At 48.8% G+C, this 17,862-nt stretch overlaps 1 protein-coding gene across 4 annotated transcripts in view; it reads right to left on the bottom strand.

The window, feature by feature from the left end:
• Shisa6 (shisa family member 6) overlaps window positions 1–16,931 on the bottom strand; it is a 307,814-nt gene extending 290,883 nt beyond the window's left edge. Inside the window, exons 1-2 of one of the 4 annotated variants that reach the window (XM_063242633.1) lie at window positions 16,739–16,931; window positions 15,525–16,514 (exon numbers count right to left, since the gene is read on the bottom strand). In XM_063242633.1, the coding sequence (XP_063098703.1) occupies window positions 15,525–16,177 (653 nt within the window). In that variant the 5' untranslated portion in view covers window positions 16,178–16,514; window positions 16,739–16,931. The remainder of the gene's footprint in view (window positions 1–15,524; window positions 16,515–16,738) is intronic. The other 3 variants (XM_063242631.1, XM_063242630.1, XM_003466322.4) reach the window with 3 other exon arrangements.
• Window positions 16,932–17,862: the final 931 nt, after the last annotated feature.

Genomic DNA, 17,862 nt, shown 5'->3' with positions numbered 1-17,862 from the left:
CCAAGGAAATCAAAGTTTATCTGAATTTCCCTAAGAGCTTCGCCATCTCAACGTCTATAGGGACTAAACACAGTCAACATTGTGACACACCGCTACCTGCATTCAAGACATGAAAACTTTCTTGAAATGGCAAATGACTTCTCTTTAGCAATAGAAAAATAAACAAGATCGTTTAACTTTTCTTCATGTGTTTCCTATGGAAGAATTTAAGAATTATCATTTATTGAGTGATTACTACGTGGTAAATACTGGGTTAAAATCTTACATGCATTATATCCTATAACTCTCAAAACAACCTTATATAGTATAGGTAGTAGCCACATTTTACTAATGAAAAAACAAAGACTTTGAGAAATTAGATAGCTTGCCAGAGATCAGAGAAGTAAGACACAGTAAATAAAGATTTTGAAGTACATTGGTTCAACTACGAGCCAAGTTTACACTTGTTTACCACTAGAATATTCATCCATAAATACATCCATCCATGCATATCCATCCATGTATCCATTCACCCACCCATCCACCCATCTTTCTGTTCATCCAGTATTAATCCACTCATCTAACCACCAATCCATTCACCTACTCATCCATCTACCATCTACCTGTCCGTCCATCCTTAAGTTCATTTAATCACATTTTGTTTTTCACCTCCCAAGTCCCTGCAATGTTCTCTGAACGATGAGATTTTAGAGATTCAAGCTTCAGAGGAAAAATCTACCCAGATTTAAGAACTCAGCTGCCGCTCAACCGCTGAGTTTTATTCATCTTTGTAAGTCATTAACATCAACAGCTTTGAAAGTTTCTACACGTTTTAGCAGCCAACCGTTTTGTCAGATGAAATCCTAAGCAGAACACTGGCGTATTTCACTACACCTCTGCGCTGCAGGAGGCCAGAGCAGGGAGCCAGAACCCAGCTCTCAGAACCCAGCTCTCAGAACCCAGCTCTCCGAGCTCTGCCCCTGCACTTAGTACTGTTATCTGCATGGAGCTTCCAAGTTTGAAAACAAACGGTACAAAAGTAAAACTTAGATCTCCCCAAATTAAGTAAGGAATCTATAGCCTACTCTTTTTTTCTCTCAATTACTGTACTGCTCATGGGAACTCCATGAATACCACCCACTGCTCTCTACGGTAGGCATACGGAAACCAGAGGTTGGCCTATGCCTTGATCCTGGATTGTATGAATCCATGATCCATACAATTGCTGCAGAAAGGAGAAGATAAGTTCAGCTGTTGTTCAGTAAGTCCTTTTTTGCCAAAAGCAAAATGGACAGAATGGATAATAATCCTAATCACATGCCTTGTCTCTTTGCAAGGGGAGCAGGGAGAAACTGATGTTGCCAGAGAGGTCTGATAAAAAGCCAAACAGATAAACTACGCCATGAAGAAACTGCTCTGGTTAATGTTCTTAGTACTAAAAACTAATGAGAACACTCTTGTTTTTGAAGAATTTTCTAAAAGCATTCCTGCCTAATTAAATAGAGTACACTGAATATAATTAATTCTCTCTCTCTTTTTTTTAAGTATTCAAGGCTCTTCGTGAGAGAGCCACCAGTCTAATCTTTGGTTCTCATCGCAGAGAAAGCTAAGTGAAACACAGTCCAGGCAATGGAACTGCACATACAACAACTATAAGACGGGTCATGGAAGCTGGCTTTAATTTTTTTACATAAATCTCTGATAGCTCCTGCTTTTATATTTCTCTTAGAAGTAGAGTGTAGACATTTAATCACTGTTAAATAAAGGATTCCCGTTATTTGAACCCTGAGTAACTGACCCTGAACTTGACATTGAGGTTGGGGACAGCTGGCATCCTCTTTACCCTCATCTTCACACTCGCCTACTGGACAGTCAAGAGTTGTTTCATCCTGTAAGATAATCACCCAGGACAATTCCAGGGAACAGATTTTTAATAAACACAGACCAAGGAGAATGGCTTCATCTGGTTCTCCCTATCCCCAGTTCTCTCACAGTGCACTTGAAAAACACAGCTGCCGGCTTTGTGTGTGCACAAGACTGCTCTCCTCGGGGCTGGGGATTTAGCTCAGCGGCATAAGCACCTGCCTTGCAAGCAGGCGGTCGTGAGTTCGATCCCTGGTACCGAGAAAAATGAAAAAGACAAAAAAAAAAAAAAAAAAAAAAAAGACTGCTCTCCTCACACAGAGAGGCTCAGAATGGATATTGGAGTTTTCATTTGTTGCATTAACAATGTCTATGCATCTGCACTGAGCTGTTCCGCAGGTCTGAGCTGTTCTCAGCACAACTGGAATTCATCATGGTCAAGAAACATTCCAGGAATCTGCAAGAGGAGACACAGCACACTTGTTTTGTGTTTCAGGCAAGCAGGGCGCACTGCCTTACCCTGATGGACACCTATCCGGAACTATCACTACATGACCAGCCACAAGCCGGGGAGAGAGTCCACGTGCATCTCCTGCAGCCCCCACTTAGCATCATCTTCGTGTATGACATTTCTGGCCTCATGAAAATGAAAATTTATCTGAGCCTGAGAAATCTGGAAGCATGAGCAACAAAACTAGACTTTTCTCAGAAATACCTGGATTGGTTGTCTAAGGATGAACCAAAGAGATGAATGCGTCAAGTGTAACATAGAAAATGAAGCTGCTACCAAGATCTGTTAGCAGAGACACACGGTCAACCAGGTGGTAGTGAATTAATAAAGGCACCCATGTGCCAGGCACAAACGGGATGTCACTGCTCTTGTACTGTTGCTTCTGTTTCTATGTTCTGCTCTTTGTTACCAGCACAGCCCTAAATCTACAGAGGAGTAAATCACAGACAGCACAGCCTGATGACTGAACACTTAACTCACAAGCCAAGCGCCCAAGCTGGAACTCTGGTCACTTAGTGCACTGGTGACATTAGCTAACTACTTAAGAGCTCTGTGGCACTCTTTCCTTATTGAAAAACTAAGGCCAAAATAATAAGGCAAAAAATAATATCTCTCTCTTAGGGTTATCATGAAGATTAAATGACTTAATATTTGTAAAGCTTGTAGAACAGAGCCTGGCATCTAGGAAGTACTGTGTAAATATTTAATCAATAAATAAACCCAAACACAATTTCCCAATGTCTACACAGGCTGAGCCTACCACGACCAAGCCACAAGTGGAAAAGGAAAACTCTGCAAGATGGACCTGATAATGTCACACTGGCAAAATTCTTGAGTCACTGGCACAGCCATGACTGGTCGTCCTGGAAGAGACCACCCACAGTCCACATTTTCTACTTGGTTAAGGATGGGCATCCATATGGCCACACATCACTTTTTGCTGAACCCTGAACTTGAACCTGGAATCCAAGTACACACAGCGTGTTCTTCTCCACCAGGGCACCACAGATTATGCTGTCATTGCCTGCAAGCAAGTGTCAAGATGAAGACCACTGAAAAGCAAACAGATTCCAAGCCGAACCAAACAAAAATAGGAATTCTAAAGGGACACAGGAGGGCGAGCGCTTGAAGCTAGCCAGAGCAACACTTTCTGTAAAGGATTCAGGAATCTGTTTCCTTTCTCTCCCTTTTTATTTTTCTTCTTTTTTTCTCCTCCTTCTTGCCTTCACCCACACTCCCCCCTTTTCTTCTTCAAAGTAATCATAAACCTTATTGCCATTTCCACGCTCAAGAACATTCACTTTCACGCAATCTAGGCAAGGATGGGGCGCACTAAAAAGACCACCCCAAGTCCATCCACTTTAATACATTCACTCTGTCAGTCATTCAGTCAGCTACTGCAGGAAGCAGTGTTCTGGGCACTAGAATACAGATGTGAAAAAAACGAGTTAACACTTCTGGTCTCTTTCCCTAGTGGAAGAAGAGACGGGTTCCTCTCATCCGCCTTGGGCCAGAGATTGAAAAGTTTCCCAGAAAAAATATTGAGACCTTTAAGCTGAATTTGAGTTACTGGGCATCACACGTTGTTCTTGGTAGCCTCTTTTCTAGGTAGACATCTCCGCATCGGCAGAAAGGCTTGAAATCCTGTGCTGTGAGCACAGATCCCTAGCTAGATAATCTGATTCAGGAGAAAGGATGGTGGAGGAGCTTTCTGTGCTATCCTCAAGATGCTCTACTGCTTTGAGGACAAAAGGACGCATTCCCTTGGGTAACTCCCTTGAGCAGACACCCCTATGCCAAAGGAGTCAATTTTGATTCCCTGTAAACATCAACAAGACTTGCGTCACAGTGACAGATGAGATCACCTCCAGGGTGAGACTCCTGAGCCTGCATGCATGGTGGACACTGCTGTGCGTACCAGGAGAGGAGCATTCAGAGGGAGAAGCACCAAAAGGGCTCATAAATGCCATCCCAGCAAAAGGGTCTACGATTTGAGCATGTTAAAACACCCATCTTCAAGACTACATTTGCAGAAAACATTCTTGTCTGAACACAGTATACAAAAGAAATGCATGTTCTCTCACCCCACCTCCAGAGCCACTGCACCCGTAAATGCAGACCCTGAAGTTCCAGGAGTAGAGTCAGAACAGGTCAAGGAAGAACCCAGCTCTGCAACATTTCAGCCCCATGCCACCGTGTGCCCACATTCCAAAGGGGCTGAGAGGCCCCAAGGCCGTGAAGATACAGAGGGCAGTTTTCTTTCCTTCCAAGAAGTGCTTTAAGGGAGAAAGATATGGATGGAAAAAAAAAAAAAAAAACCCTAAACGTGAGACAAGGAGGGTTTGCTAGATGTTCCCGGAGGTGTCATTTGAAAACACACACACGCAGGTAAAGGAAAGGAAGTCAAAGTCCCTCCTGACAGGGCCCAGGGCACTGGCTAAGTGCCCCCTTTCACATCCTACAGCAGGTCCGATACTGGTTTCTCCATTCAAACAGCGGTGTTGGGGACAGTGACACACAGGCTCCTCAGACCCTTGATCAAGAGTCACAGAGGAAACAGGCAAACTAGGGGTCCTCTAATCACTACAAACTGCAGCCGGTCATCCAAAGTCTGCCTTAAGCTGAGCCTACTTTCTCAGGCTCAGCTGAGACTCCTCGGGGTAAGATGAAGGACCTTCTGGAGGACACAAAACAATGTGCAACATTAATTTCAGTGCCAGAAGAGAAGGTTGTTGGATTCTAACACATAGAGAAATAAAACAAGAGAGAAAATTAGACGGAACCCCCAGAGGGAATTAGAAAGGAAATCTAAAGCAGCCTTACAGCCAAGCATCACTTCTGTAGAAACGGGGGTAGGCAAACACCAATCAACGAGACAGACATGAAAATTATATAATACTTAATAAACGAAACCCATTTTTACTGCTTCCCAGGCCATTGCAAGATTTCAAATAGACTTTGCGAACCCGCCTGCAAGCAACCTGCCCTACCCCACACTATATGTATCCTGCTCCGTCTTTTCGGTCATATCTGAGCTGTTAATCTGTTCGTTGCGGCTTTTTATCAAATATAGAAAAGAAAATCAACTTTTCCCAGGTCCAAGTTGGATAAATTTTGAATTACTGGCATGGGAATCAATATGCTTTAATGAAATTACAGCCATACAATTCCAAGGAGGAAAGCTAGGACTACTCGACAGAAGAGACCAGAAATCAACAGGACGGATGGAGACGGAGCAGCAGCGGATGAAACAATGGAGTAAAAAGAAGAAATATTTTAATGATGTGATTTAAAGGAGAGATGCGACAGATAGGTCCTTTGTTCAAAGACCCCATCTTCTTCTTTGTTAATGCTTAAGGAGCAGCCAGGGAAAGAGGTGGATGAGAAGCTGGTTGTGGCTTAGCTGAGCCCAGAAAAGCTGTTTCCTAACGCAGTCTTCCAAGGCTACAAGATATATTGTTCATGCAAAAACTCAGGCATGCTTCTTAGGATGCAGAAAGTCAGAGAAAGCCAACTACACATCCAGCACAGTGGCTAGAATGCATATTGTTCCCCAAGCTCTGGAACCCGCATCAGTGTCTAAGCCACCGTCACGCCCAGCATTTCAGGGAGGTGGAAAAGTACGTGCCACCCCTGGCCGCCAACAATGCTGCCCAAACATCAAGGACAGGTCAGAATTCCCTGCAGACTGGCTCCAGGCCTGATCCTTGGATGGGAGATAAAAACCCTCTCAACAATTCCAACCTCTGCTGCTGCATTTTGCCCCCAACATGAGTAACCATTAGCAAAGCCTTTATTCCAAGGCCCCCCAAAAAGAGGCCACTGGGCTCTAGAATAATTTCTCAGATGTTACTTAAAATTAACAGCCATTCTCAGGGTTCAAATTCCTCCCCATGGCAGCAGCCAGAAGGAAGAACTTACTGGGTGGGAAACACACTTCCCAGAAGAGCACATTTGGCTAAGGGAACAACGAATATGTCCAGAGGACAGGTGTCCTGAGTAATGAGACTTTAATGCCGAAGCTAATGGGAACAGTACACGAGACCAAATGCCAAAAAAGCAAGGAATAATGTGAGTGTTTTCAAGGCCTGCGGAGAGCAGCAAGGACTCTCCTCCCAATCCCTGGGGCACACAGACAAGGCTCTGGCCACACAGAGCTCTGCTCTGGCTCCCATGGGTCTGGAGATAGGGATACAGGCTGAGGGCACGGAGGATTAAGGACCGTTCTGCCCCTTTGGCTGGAGGTAGGTATGAGGCCAGCAAGAGACAAACGGGCTGGCAGCAAGCTCAGGAATTCTAGGCCCTCACCCCCGGCATAGAGGTGAGTGCCTGCTTAGTGCCATGGCATAAGCCTAGACACAGCAGCACAGCAAGGGCACAGCTGAGGCCACCACCCTGTGTTAACTAAAGCTTCAGGCCTGCTGGAGAGAAACCCAGGGCTCTTAGAGGGGCTCAGGATTCTTTCCCTTCTGTGTGCCCTTCAGGACAGGGGAGATGAGCAAAGAAGAAACAGAGAGATACAGAAAAAGCAAGCAACTGGGAAGCACAGCTAGAAGCACAGAATAAAATTAGAATGGACAAGGAGTGAATTGGCCCGAGTTCTGCGTCTTGCATGCACAGCGCTAGATGCTATAAACAGGGTGTGGGGGGCTGATAAATGGGGCTGTTTGTGAGTTGTACACCTCAGTAATTAAAACAAGGCATGGCCCAAGGTCCAGCCTCTATTTCCTGATTTCTCCTTTCCCCTACCATCTCATTGCTTTCAGGAATTCATGCAGAATTGCCCAGGGATTCTTACAATACTGTACACAATTTTTGGTTCTTTCCCCTCTCAGTTAATATCAAGGTTTTACTGTATTTTTTATGTTTCTTTATATGCCCTTCACCATCCTTGGAAATATAATCCATCCTAAAGCGAGAACCCTCTCACTGCCATGGGCACCTCCGTGCCCTGCATGCAATTGAAGTGGATGCCACTAGTCTTGTCTACAGTACCCTGGGAGAGAGATCATTTATCTGCTTAGTTCTTTACACTGACAACCTGTCCCCAAGGCACAAGCAGGTGGGACTTCGTTTTCTTAAGCAATCTGAATTTCACTGATCCCTTTATATCGAGGAAGGTGAGAGCCAGTTTTCCTGCTGAACTGTAAAGGTTGGTGAAGGCGGGCAATGTAGTAGCTCTATGACCTTGGACAACTTACAAGCTGCTCGGAGTCAGTTTCCTCAACTATGAAAGGATGCAATGGGGCTGCACAGGCCAAGGGGGGGCACGTTGCCTGATACAGATGGTGTTTAAGAACAAGCACTCTTCTAAACAACCCTACTTCCCTGTGACCTCATCTAACAGTACCTCAGGTGCTCCCCAACTTTCTGGAACTGCACAGGTGATGGGAAGATATTGGAGACCCTTTCCATGGCGCCCCTTTCCATGGGGACCCCTGTAGAAAGTCCCCAGCCCCTGCCAAGTGTTATGGTGCACACCGGAAGAAAGACCAAGAGACAAAAGAAAGGTACAGGCGGAGATCTTGGATGACTAGTTGTTCTCAGGGAACACAAGGCACCTGGAACCTTGATATTTATTTATTACATCTGAATCAAGGTCAACGGTGAAGGCAGTGGGTATTTCTGGGAACCATAATGGCGACTACAATGGGCTGGGAAGATGAACAAACCATTTTTGCAAGGAGGAGGATGAGACGGGGTGATGAGGAAACCAGTTTCCCCAAGTGCCTTTCTCTGTTCAGCAGATCTTCCCTTGCCCTGAGGGTGCCAATATAATCACTAGCCCTAGGGCTTCCAGCCAGGGCCAGAAGAGTGGCTTCCAAGTTCCCATCTGACCCAAAGGGCAAAACTAAGATAAGCTTTGGACATCCTCTAGATTCAAGTTATAATGCGTGGTCCCCGATAGAGAAACGGAGCTCCCACCTCCCTGACAGAGCAGAATGACAAGGGAGTCCTCAGCGCCGCACCCCCAGCTTCCCCCACTCTTCACCATCTCTGGGATCAGTCCCATCTCATGAATGTGCATTTGGAGCTGGGGGAGGAGGCAGACACCATAAACGCACATTAGGAACCCAGCCACAGTGCTCATGGTGGCCTCATCTCTGGGTGTTCACACGCCTCCACTTCATCTGTGGCTGTCTGGCCCAAGTGGCGACCCCATCTCCATGCAGAACCACAGAGACAACAGCCCTGACATATATATATATAGGGGGGGAGGGGGTTGCAGTGAACAGGGACTGCCATCCCATACCTCTCCTCTGCATGTATCCCAAAAAAACTGGGTCCCTTTACCATCAGCATCAAAGCAGGAAGCTAAATTGAGCAACCTTTACTATTTTATGCAGAAATGTGGGACAGTCTCTTTTTTTTCCACCCTTTCTGGGCAGTGACTTCAAATGTTTGATGCATATTCAACTCCTGTCTTTTGTTCTCTCTCTCAACTACCCCACTGCTTGATATAACTAACATGAAACTGGCTTTTCCAAGGTCAGTAATTATCCTTCCATGTGAGAAGCAGCCCCTTGGTGAATGCTGGGGCCTCTCTAAAATGCCTCCTCTATGCTCCTGCCTTCAGAGACAGCCGAACCAGCTCCCCCAAAAGCAGCTCACATCACGGAAGGCATTCTTGATTTCTGATCACCTTTTCATTCATCAGCCTCAGCCTCTGACTTATTACTGCTTACAAGAATCAAATCTACCCTAGGAGGATAAAAATATTCTACAATTACAGAAAGTCAAAATTACATGCTAGGTACTTCCAGGAGAAATATTGTAGAACCACCTTCCGGAGAAGAATTAGCATGTGGCCTTCCAAAGTAACTGCGTGGAAAGATGGAATATTAGGACTTATATGCCATGGTTCTTTCCAAAGATACCACAGGCAAATTCCCTAAGCTGCAAGCCACAGAGATTCATTTCATTAGCCTGTGGTTTCTCAGCCCAGAGCTAAGAAAAACAATTGTCACTAGGAAATGTGCTCCCACGACTCACAGAGTTCTTATACACACTGGGAGTTATCCTGGATGGTAACTCTGGACTGCACACACAAGATCACAGTAAAGTGGCAATCACCAGCGAACCTCACTGATCTGGCAGGTCTGTGTTTCCATCCATCTCTAGGAGAGACTGGAGGCATCCACAGCGTGGAGTTTTAATCACAACTTCCTATCCACGGTGCTCTGCGGTGATTTCTTCTCCTGGTCCACCTGTCTTTGGCTCCTGCTGTCCTTCCCTTCTTCAATGGTCTGCATTACTCAGAATCTTATTACAGGATTATGCTTAGATCAGGTTATTGCTCCTTAAAAGAAAAATGTGGAGAAAGTGCAAAGGGACCAGGGAAGGATAACGGGAAAGATTTCAGTGGCTGGAGACAGTGCGGCAGGGCTCAAGAAACGTCGAGAAGGGAAAGAAAGGAGAAAATTGTCACAGTGCCAGTACCGGAAAGTTATTTGGTGATGACTAAGAAATGTGCATAAAGTAAAGTAAAACAGGTTTTGCAAGGGCCTTGGACTTGGGAGTCTTGATTCTGGTCTAAGCTCCCTCTCACACCAGCTGGATGACCTCAGCACTGTGACCTAACCTGTCTGGATATCAATTGCCTCACTTATAACAAGATGGAATTAGATTAAACACATTGCCTGCAATGATCTTGGATGACAAAATAACACCGTGCCCCATTATGCCTTTTCAAAGACTTTAGTTTTACTTCTAGAAAAGGAAAAAAGTAAAATACAGACAGTTAACAATCTGTCCTTCTAAAATAAGCCTGCTCAAGGATCAAGGCCAAGAGACTGAGACCCTCTGAGCATTTGCTGGTAAACCTCCCACCCAGCCCTCTTCCCCATTTACAATATCTGCTAAAAAAAAAAAACACTATAGATGTGAGGTCATAAACGTGACTCAGGGAAAAAGAATGGGCTGGAGTTAGAGAAAAAAGGAGAAAAAGCACAACATAAGGTATGTCCAAAATGAATTTAGGATAGCCTCTCATGAGATATCCCATTCTGATTCCCTCTCCACCACCAACCTGAAAAATCTTGCATCTTCATAAATTCAAGCTGTAGTTTTGTGTATCACCAGGATATGTAAATGGTTAAGGAGCCTGACAAAAACTGTAGGACAAAGTCAATGTCTGATCTCAAACACAGATTTTGCACGACTTTGAATGGGGGGAGAGGGATAACAGGAGGCTTGGTAGCTTCCCACATCCAGGACCAGGATGCTGGGGTGTGGATGTTTCTAGCTACAGAAACGCATCAGAAAGTTAAGAACTAAATACAGGGCCTGGGAATTTAGCTCAGCGGCATAAGTGCCTGCCTTGCAAGTGTGTGGTTGGTCGTGAGTTCAATCCCTGGAACTGATGGAAAAGAAAAAGACCAAAAAAAAAAAAAAAAAGAACTAAGCACAATTCTAACAGGCCTTGGAGAAATCAGGCAGCAGAACTAGAAAGCATCAAGCTGCTTTGGGTACAGTTTGCTTTTATTCTGGGTCTGCAGGCATGTCTGTCTGGGCTACTGAATTAAACTCTTTCAGCCAGCTCACTTTTCCAGCTGTCTTCACCACTGCTTCTTGAACAATTGATTTGAATCAACGGCACGGTCAATTCAGTGTCTCATCAAAACTGGCTGCAAACAATGGATCAGACTTCTTTCTCTACTTGTGTCCCGGCAGCCTAGAACTGTGGGTAAGGTTCTGATATCTTAGCAGCAGAGTCTTCAAAATGAATGTTCTTGGGTCGTGTTATAGGCGGGCATTCAGAGACAGATGTGCAGGCTTTGTGAGCTTGGGGCAGAGTAGGGAAGGAACACGAGGACAGTGAATATCACCACCAGGGAGGAGTGTCAAGTCTAGGGGTATCTGAAAAATATTGGCATAGCTGCACTGCTAAACAAGAATGAATCCTGCTAGCTTTGGTTATCAAAAGCAACAACATGATTTACAAGCATAATTTAATAGCTGGAAATATATCTTGCCCACCCAAGGTGAGCATAGCTCCTACACTGAATTCATGTCCCTATGCATAAAGATGAATGAGGGAACAGAGAGGCGGCCGAGGCAGTCCTGCCCTTAGCCAATTCTCCCTATGCTATCTCAAATCTTCCCACAATTTCCCAGCTTTCTCCAAAGTATTTTCTTTTCTAAACTCATAGAAAAAGGGAAATACGCAAGGCTAAGCCCTTCGATCCAAAGCAATTTTTTACCCTTTCCGTCCAACGATTATAGTTGCAGTAAAAAACAAGCTGACTCTGTTTAGATCAACTCATGGGGAACTCATAGTACATCCCAAAACGGAGTGTTGGAGAGGATTTGACAGTTCATTGCTCAGGGATCTAGAAAAAGTTCCTCACTAAATCAGGCAGCAAAGTAGTCCTGTTCCAGCAGTGATGTGGCCTAGAAGGAAACACAGAGCTCTCTGGGATTGTAATTAATTTTTGGAAGAAGAAAAGGCGGCACAAAGTATTCCCTTGATTTCCTCTAGAAATAAGCAGGGAACTCAAAGAGGAAGGGCTGTGTCGGTGAGCTGCTTCCTAACACCTCCTTTTCCTGATGACATCCTCCCAGGCTTCCCACCATGCTGCTAAGTGTCGCTCCCCCTGCCCACCTTCCTCCATCCCTCCCAGGCCTGTGCAGGCAGTGGGAGGCCCCTGACTTCACCAACTGCGTTTGTAGCATCCTAATAGCTTCCTGACCCATCTGTTAATTAGCCATTTAAAAAAAGAAGAAGAAGGAGAAGAAGCAGCAGCAGCCCCAGAATTCCTCCCTCAGAATGGTTCTCATTTCCAAGACATTAATGAATCAACTCAGGGCAAGGAGGAGGGAACAGGTTCGGATATGAAACAGCTTGCAGGGAATAGAATGTGAAAAGGAGGCGGCCTCCTAGCCCTTTCCTGGGCATAGCCCACATCCCACCTCCTTCCTGGAGAACAGCACAGCCCAGGGAAGCAGACAAGCTAAGCAGACAAGCCCAGAGAAGCACTGCAGAGCCACTGAATAAACACTAACCAGCGGATACCTGCAGTCAGCTAGCTGGCGCTTCAGCCTGAGCAGTTTGTAAAAGAGGGTAAAGGTAGAGGTCTTGGAGGGAAAAGCTTATCAGGAGAGGCTGGCTGTCCCCGTGCAGAAAATGGCTCTTCATTTGATCCCTGTGTCATCGCTTTCTCCTTTACGGGGTCCTCCTGATGGGGTCTGACTCGGTGTTCATTGCAAGAATCTGGAGAGTTGGGAGTTTCCCCTCCAGACACTGACTTCTCATTCAGAGAACGACAGCAAGGTCTAGTCGCTTCTAGAAGAAATGAAATTATTCCTGCAGGGGATGTCAGGAAGCCCTGCCCTAAGTGATGCCTGTTCACAGCAGAGAGCAGAGGGCTGCGAACACAGAGGCAAAGCAGATGGCCCAGCCTTTCCTTCAGCCCTTTTAAACTCCCACAAATACCCTTTCGATGAGGCTGTTCTCACTGAAACTCCCTAGGCTCAGGTCAGGTTGTTCAAGTAACATCTTCAGGGAGGAGCATGCATCAGAACAGCTCTATTTTTCAATTCAGCAAGGAAAAGTGTTTGCTAACTGTTTCAAAGAATGTGTAAGTAAAAGTACATTCTCCTTCTTCTCCTTTGGACTCTGACAGTGCCCTTTCTTTCTGCTCCCGTTTCCCTGAGAAGAACTCACTAGGATGTGAATGTCTGTCTCCTCCACCGCTCCCTTCTCTTCTCTGCTTAAATTCCCCCATAAGGGGCATAAACACCAACCAGGAAGGCCAAGCAGCCACCTCTGAGATGGGAACAGACAGAGCCGCCCACGCTCCCGCCCAGGAGTCTCAGTGACTTGAACATGCACCCTGCCATGCTGAAAAAGAGGAGAATGGGATTGGACGCCCCTGTGCTGAAGGTACCCAGACTGAAAATAAAGTTTCCCAGACCTGCCCAAGGTCGTCTGGAGAGTCCTAGGTGGCTCTCTCATCTCTCAGGCCCTCCTCTCCTGCCTCTCCTCCACCATCACCATGTATACAGAGGGGCATCACCCCTCCAACCAGCCACAGATGATGGTTCCCAAAACGCTGATCAGGAAAGACTGCAGGTCCTGGAAGAGGAGCTGCAAACTGAATAAAATCTGCAGGTCAACTTGAGGGAGAAACATTCCATATTTGTATAATGGTCAGAAGGTTTGAAATTCACCTCTTTTCCCAAGCTTTCCTCTCTTCTCCAGCCCCAGACAGTAAAAGACCCCAGGACATCACCATAATTACCCTTACGGGTGACAGAGACATCTAGGCATCAAAGAGAGAAGAAATATCCAGAGCAACAGTGACTTATCAAGGGTCTCATGCCAATATCAGAATCCAAAGACATTTGCTGTAAGCAAATGAGACCCCTAGAGCATCGTGAGAGATTATGAATAAATTCAGTATGAAGCAGCAGAGTGAGGGTAGCAGGCAGTTTTATCTAAGATGCACAGAACAATACTCAGAGAAGAGATGGAGACAGAGAAACACTCGTGAACATCAACCAACAAGAGAAAAAGGCTTGGTAAGAGGGAAGAGATGGACCAGTACCTCTGCTTTGGGAAAATACCTACCCATGTGCAATTCCTTATCTGCTCCCTAAGCTGACCCAAGACAAAAGCTTTTTCCAGCGAGACCTGAAGAAGGGAATATTTTGCCCTTATTCTGCCCCCTTGTCCATCTGTCCTTTGCATGTGAGAGCCAGGACTGTTTGCAGACCATTACTCAAAATTGTCCCATCAGTGCGCAGACCAGTCCAGGCAAAAAAGATGTGGAGTTTAGCTCTATTACCTGAGAGATAAGCCAGGGGAACAAGAGAAGTTGGTGACAATCTAGAGTAATGGAAGTTATAAATGGGTGCTCCCTTCGGAGTCACCCTAATTCCAGCACTTTAGAGTACCCACACTTTATGTAGTTGACTCAATAAAACCTGCAGGGAGTAATATCTTTTCTCAACATCCACAGTATCAAGATGGGGGGAAAAACCAGCTCTTTCAACATGGCTAGAAATTTCTATCTGGCTTCCTTTCTCTTTAGCAAGGTAGGAGTGATTAATGTCCACACCGGTGAAGGAAGGTGGTTTTCAGGCCATGAGAAGAACAAGGAATAGAAATGAGCTAGAAATGGATGCTTCATAACAGGGTCAGGTGGCCAGCTAGGAAGCAGAAATATTGTGGCAGCGGAGGGTCCTGGATACTAGGGCAGTACTTACATCATGAACCAGAAAAGGAAGCATTTCCAGTGGCTGGATTTGGGGTCCCTAAGGGACCATGTGGAACCACAGCCAGCCACCAAACTCCATGAAGACACTGGCAACAGAGCTAACTTTGCATCCCTTGGGTTCCATGTTTGGGAAAGAAACCTAATGCTCTTGTTACCCCTTGCTTGGGCATCCCAATGGACCATTCGGGAGCCAGAGCGATGGGAAGGAGGGGGTCAGGGAAGGACCACAGAACCGCGGATTGACCTCGACTTTGTAAGCTCTTGACCTAAGCTTTGGTAGGAGGCAGGGGCCACTGCCCTTTCCAGGTGTGCCATGAAAGATACCCACCAAGCAGAACACTGCAAGAACTGTTAAGTCAGAAGTTCTGCCTACTGGTCTTAAAAGAACAAGTCCTCCTGTCTCAGTGGGGAAGAAAAGCAACCCACTCCAAGACACACCATCTGCGCTTGGTCAACAGGAAATGGAGAAACCGGTCTTTCTTCTTCCCAGCAGAGGCAGCCTTTCCCTAACACCCCATTTCTCAGGCCTCAGACCATCCCAGGATACCCCAAAAGACCGGATGCTCTTTGCTGTAAGATTCCAATACTGTTCAAGCCCCCATCGAAGATGACATTTTGTTCTTACCCCGACAACTAAGTGCCCTATAAGCCTAGATCAAAGTGCCCACATGTCATGAAGACCATGCTAGAATTAGTAAAATCCTTGTGCTGGAACTTTGCAGACTCCACGGACTCTTATACTGCCTTTACAAAATACCACCACTGCCAAAGCCGGCCCTGCTGGTTCTAAGGCAATGTAAAAGACTTAGGGGATTTGCTGTATGCAAAAGAAAGGACAGTGACAGTGAATGGGAGCACCAGCGAGTGCCAGAGGACTAGGGGGGTGTAGCAGGAGAGGGAGTCAGGGAGGCCACCGCGAGGCCAGGCCAGGCCCGGGGGCTGCCTCTCACCTGTGGATGTTCATCTCCCGTGGAGGACGGTGGGCCTTGTCATAGGAGACCTTGGCGAAGACGCCGGCCACGATGACGAAGGCGATCACCCCGCAGGTGATGTAGACGGTGAAGTTGGTCTTGTCCTTCTCGGGGTCGTACTTGTTCTCGGGCCCCGGCGACACCACCCTGGTGCTGGGCGTCTGGACCCACACGGGGCTCTGGTAGTTGGTGCACTGGCGCTGGTCCAGCTTCTCGTGGCGCTTCTTGCAGCAGAAGCGGTAGTAGCAGGTTCCGCAGCAGTACAGGTAGCCGCTCTCGCTGTTGTTGCACTCGAACGCCTTGTCGTACTGGCCGCTCACGTCGTAGTAGCCCCAGCACGTCTCGTAGGTGACGGTCGAGCTGGCCGCGGCCGCCACCGCCACCGGCGCGGCGGGCTGTCCCCGCCGGCTGCCCGCCTCCGGGAGCCGGGCGGTGCCGTTCAGCTCGCGGCCGCCCCGGGCCAGGGCGCCCCCGGGACGCCGGCCCCCGACGGCAGCGGCAGCGGCAGCGGCGCCGGCGCCCGCGCTCAGGGTCCGGTTGGCGGCGCGGCCGCGGGCGGCGAGAGCGCGGGGCGGCGGGTCCAGCGACTCCAGCGAGAGCAGCAGCAGCAGCAGGAGGCGCCGCAGCGCCATGGCGGGCCGGCGGGCGGGCGGGCTGCGCGGGAAGCTCGGCGGCAGCCGGGCCCGCCGGCGGGTCGGAGCGCGGCTGGGCGGGCTGGGCGGTCAGCGGCGCCGGGGCGATGGCGCCATCGAGGCGCGGGAGGGAGCGAGGGAGGGAGGGAGGGAGGGCGGCGACGGCGCGCGGTGCGCACGGACCGGCCCGCGCGGGCTGCTCGGGCTCTCACGCCGCGCGCCGGCTCGGCGCTCCCCCTGCGGGCTCCGCGCGCCTCCCGGGCAGCCCCATCCCCCGCGCGCGGCTCCGGGCGGCGGCGGCGGCGGCGGCGGCAGCGTGCTCCCGTCCGGGCGAGTCCTGCGGGACAAGACGGGAAGCGGTCACCGGGAGGGCGGGAGGGCGCAGCCCTCGAGCGGGAGCCGGTCCCGGCCCGGGGGGAGCTCCGGGACGGCCCCGAGCGCCGCCGGCCGCCCAGCCCAGCCCAGCCCCCCGGTTCCCGGCGCTCTCCCGCCCGGGCTGGGCTGGCTCCCCGGGACGGAGCCGGCGGAGCCCGGAGTCCGGCGGCGCGCTCACTCACTCACCATGCCCGGCTGCGGCTGCAGAGGCGGCGGCGTGGAGGGAGCGCAGCGCAGCGCAGCGGAGCGGAGCGGAGCGGCCGGGTGAGCGAGCGGAGCCCGGCGCCGCCGGCTCGCAGCCTGCACTAGTGCCTGAGCGTGTGCGAGCGGCGGCGAGGGAGACACGCGCGCTCGCACAGCCGCACACACACACGGGAGCGCCGCGAGCGGAGGGAGGGGAGGGGAGGGGAGGGCGGCCGCTCACCGCCGCCCACGTTTACACGCCCGGGCGCCCCAGGCGGGGGAGGGGTGCCATAGGACTCCTTTTCTCTTCCTCCACCCAGTGCCAGCCCCAGGCACTTGAAGCTCCTCGTCGCTGGTCACTGAAGCCCAGGACACGGTTAACAAGACGGTGAAGGGGGCAAAGATGGGTCCCCTCTGGGCCTGCAGAAGGGTCAGACCTCTCTCCACGGATTCTGATTCAGCTTTCGCTGAGGGTCACTCCCTGACCGCACCAGGGTTGTGGGCTTCCAGAAAGGGATTGGGGTTTCTATAAGTCTTTGCCTCTCCCTAGTGGTGATGCTGACAACCAAGAAAAAAGATCAAACCCATTGCTACAGGTTCCTAAACTGAGACCAGGGGTCAAGGGGCTTATGTGAGAGGATTGGGCTACAAAGTGTGAAGAAGCTAGCTCTGGTCCCCTTGAACACTTTACTCCAGCGGGCACAAAGACACAAGAAGGACCCGGCTCTGCGTGGCATCTGGGATTCTGTCTTCTTTTAAAGGAGTAAAACAAGCTGTCTGGGCTTCTAAGACTCAGCTTTAAAATTCCTTTGTCCCTGGACTGAAATCTCTGTGTTGCAGCTGACTGAGGGGGTCCATTCTTGTGCTTATCCAGAGATCTGCAGAAAGGAGACATGCGCCTAACTTTCAAAGTTAGCAGGCCACCCCAAGAGGGAGTCTCAATCACAGTTTTTGGCGTGTATCTTTTGAGAAAGCGGCAGCGAGGGGGGGTGGAATCTGAGAACAAACAAACAGTCTCCAAGACCAAAATCCTACCTTTCTACCCAGCGTGTTTTGGTTGGAGACAATGACAGGCTGTCAGAGTGATGGCCACAAAGAATTTTACCGGAAACTAGCCTATCGGTCCT

Source organism: Cavia porcellus, unplaced genomic scaffold (genome assembly GCF_034190915.1).
Source record: "Cavia porcellus strain 051 isolate PalLab524CR breed Dunkin Hartley unplaced genomic scaffold, mCavPor4.1 scaffold_32, whole genome shotgun sequence".
NCBI classification, from domain to species: domain Eukaryota; kingdom Metazoa; phylum Chordata; class Mammalia; order Rodentia; family Caviidae; genus Cavia; species Cavia porcellus.
Note: the sequence above shows the minus strand (reverse complement) of the source record. Positions and strands in the feature narration are given on the sequence as shown.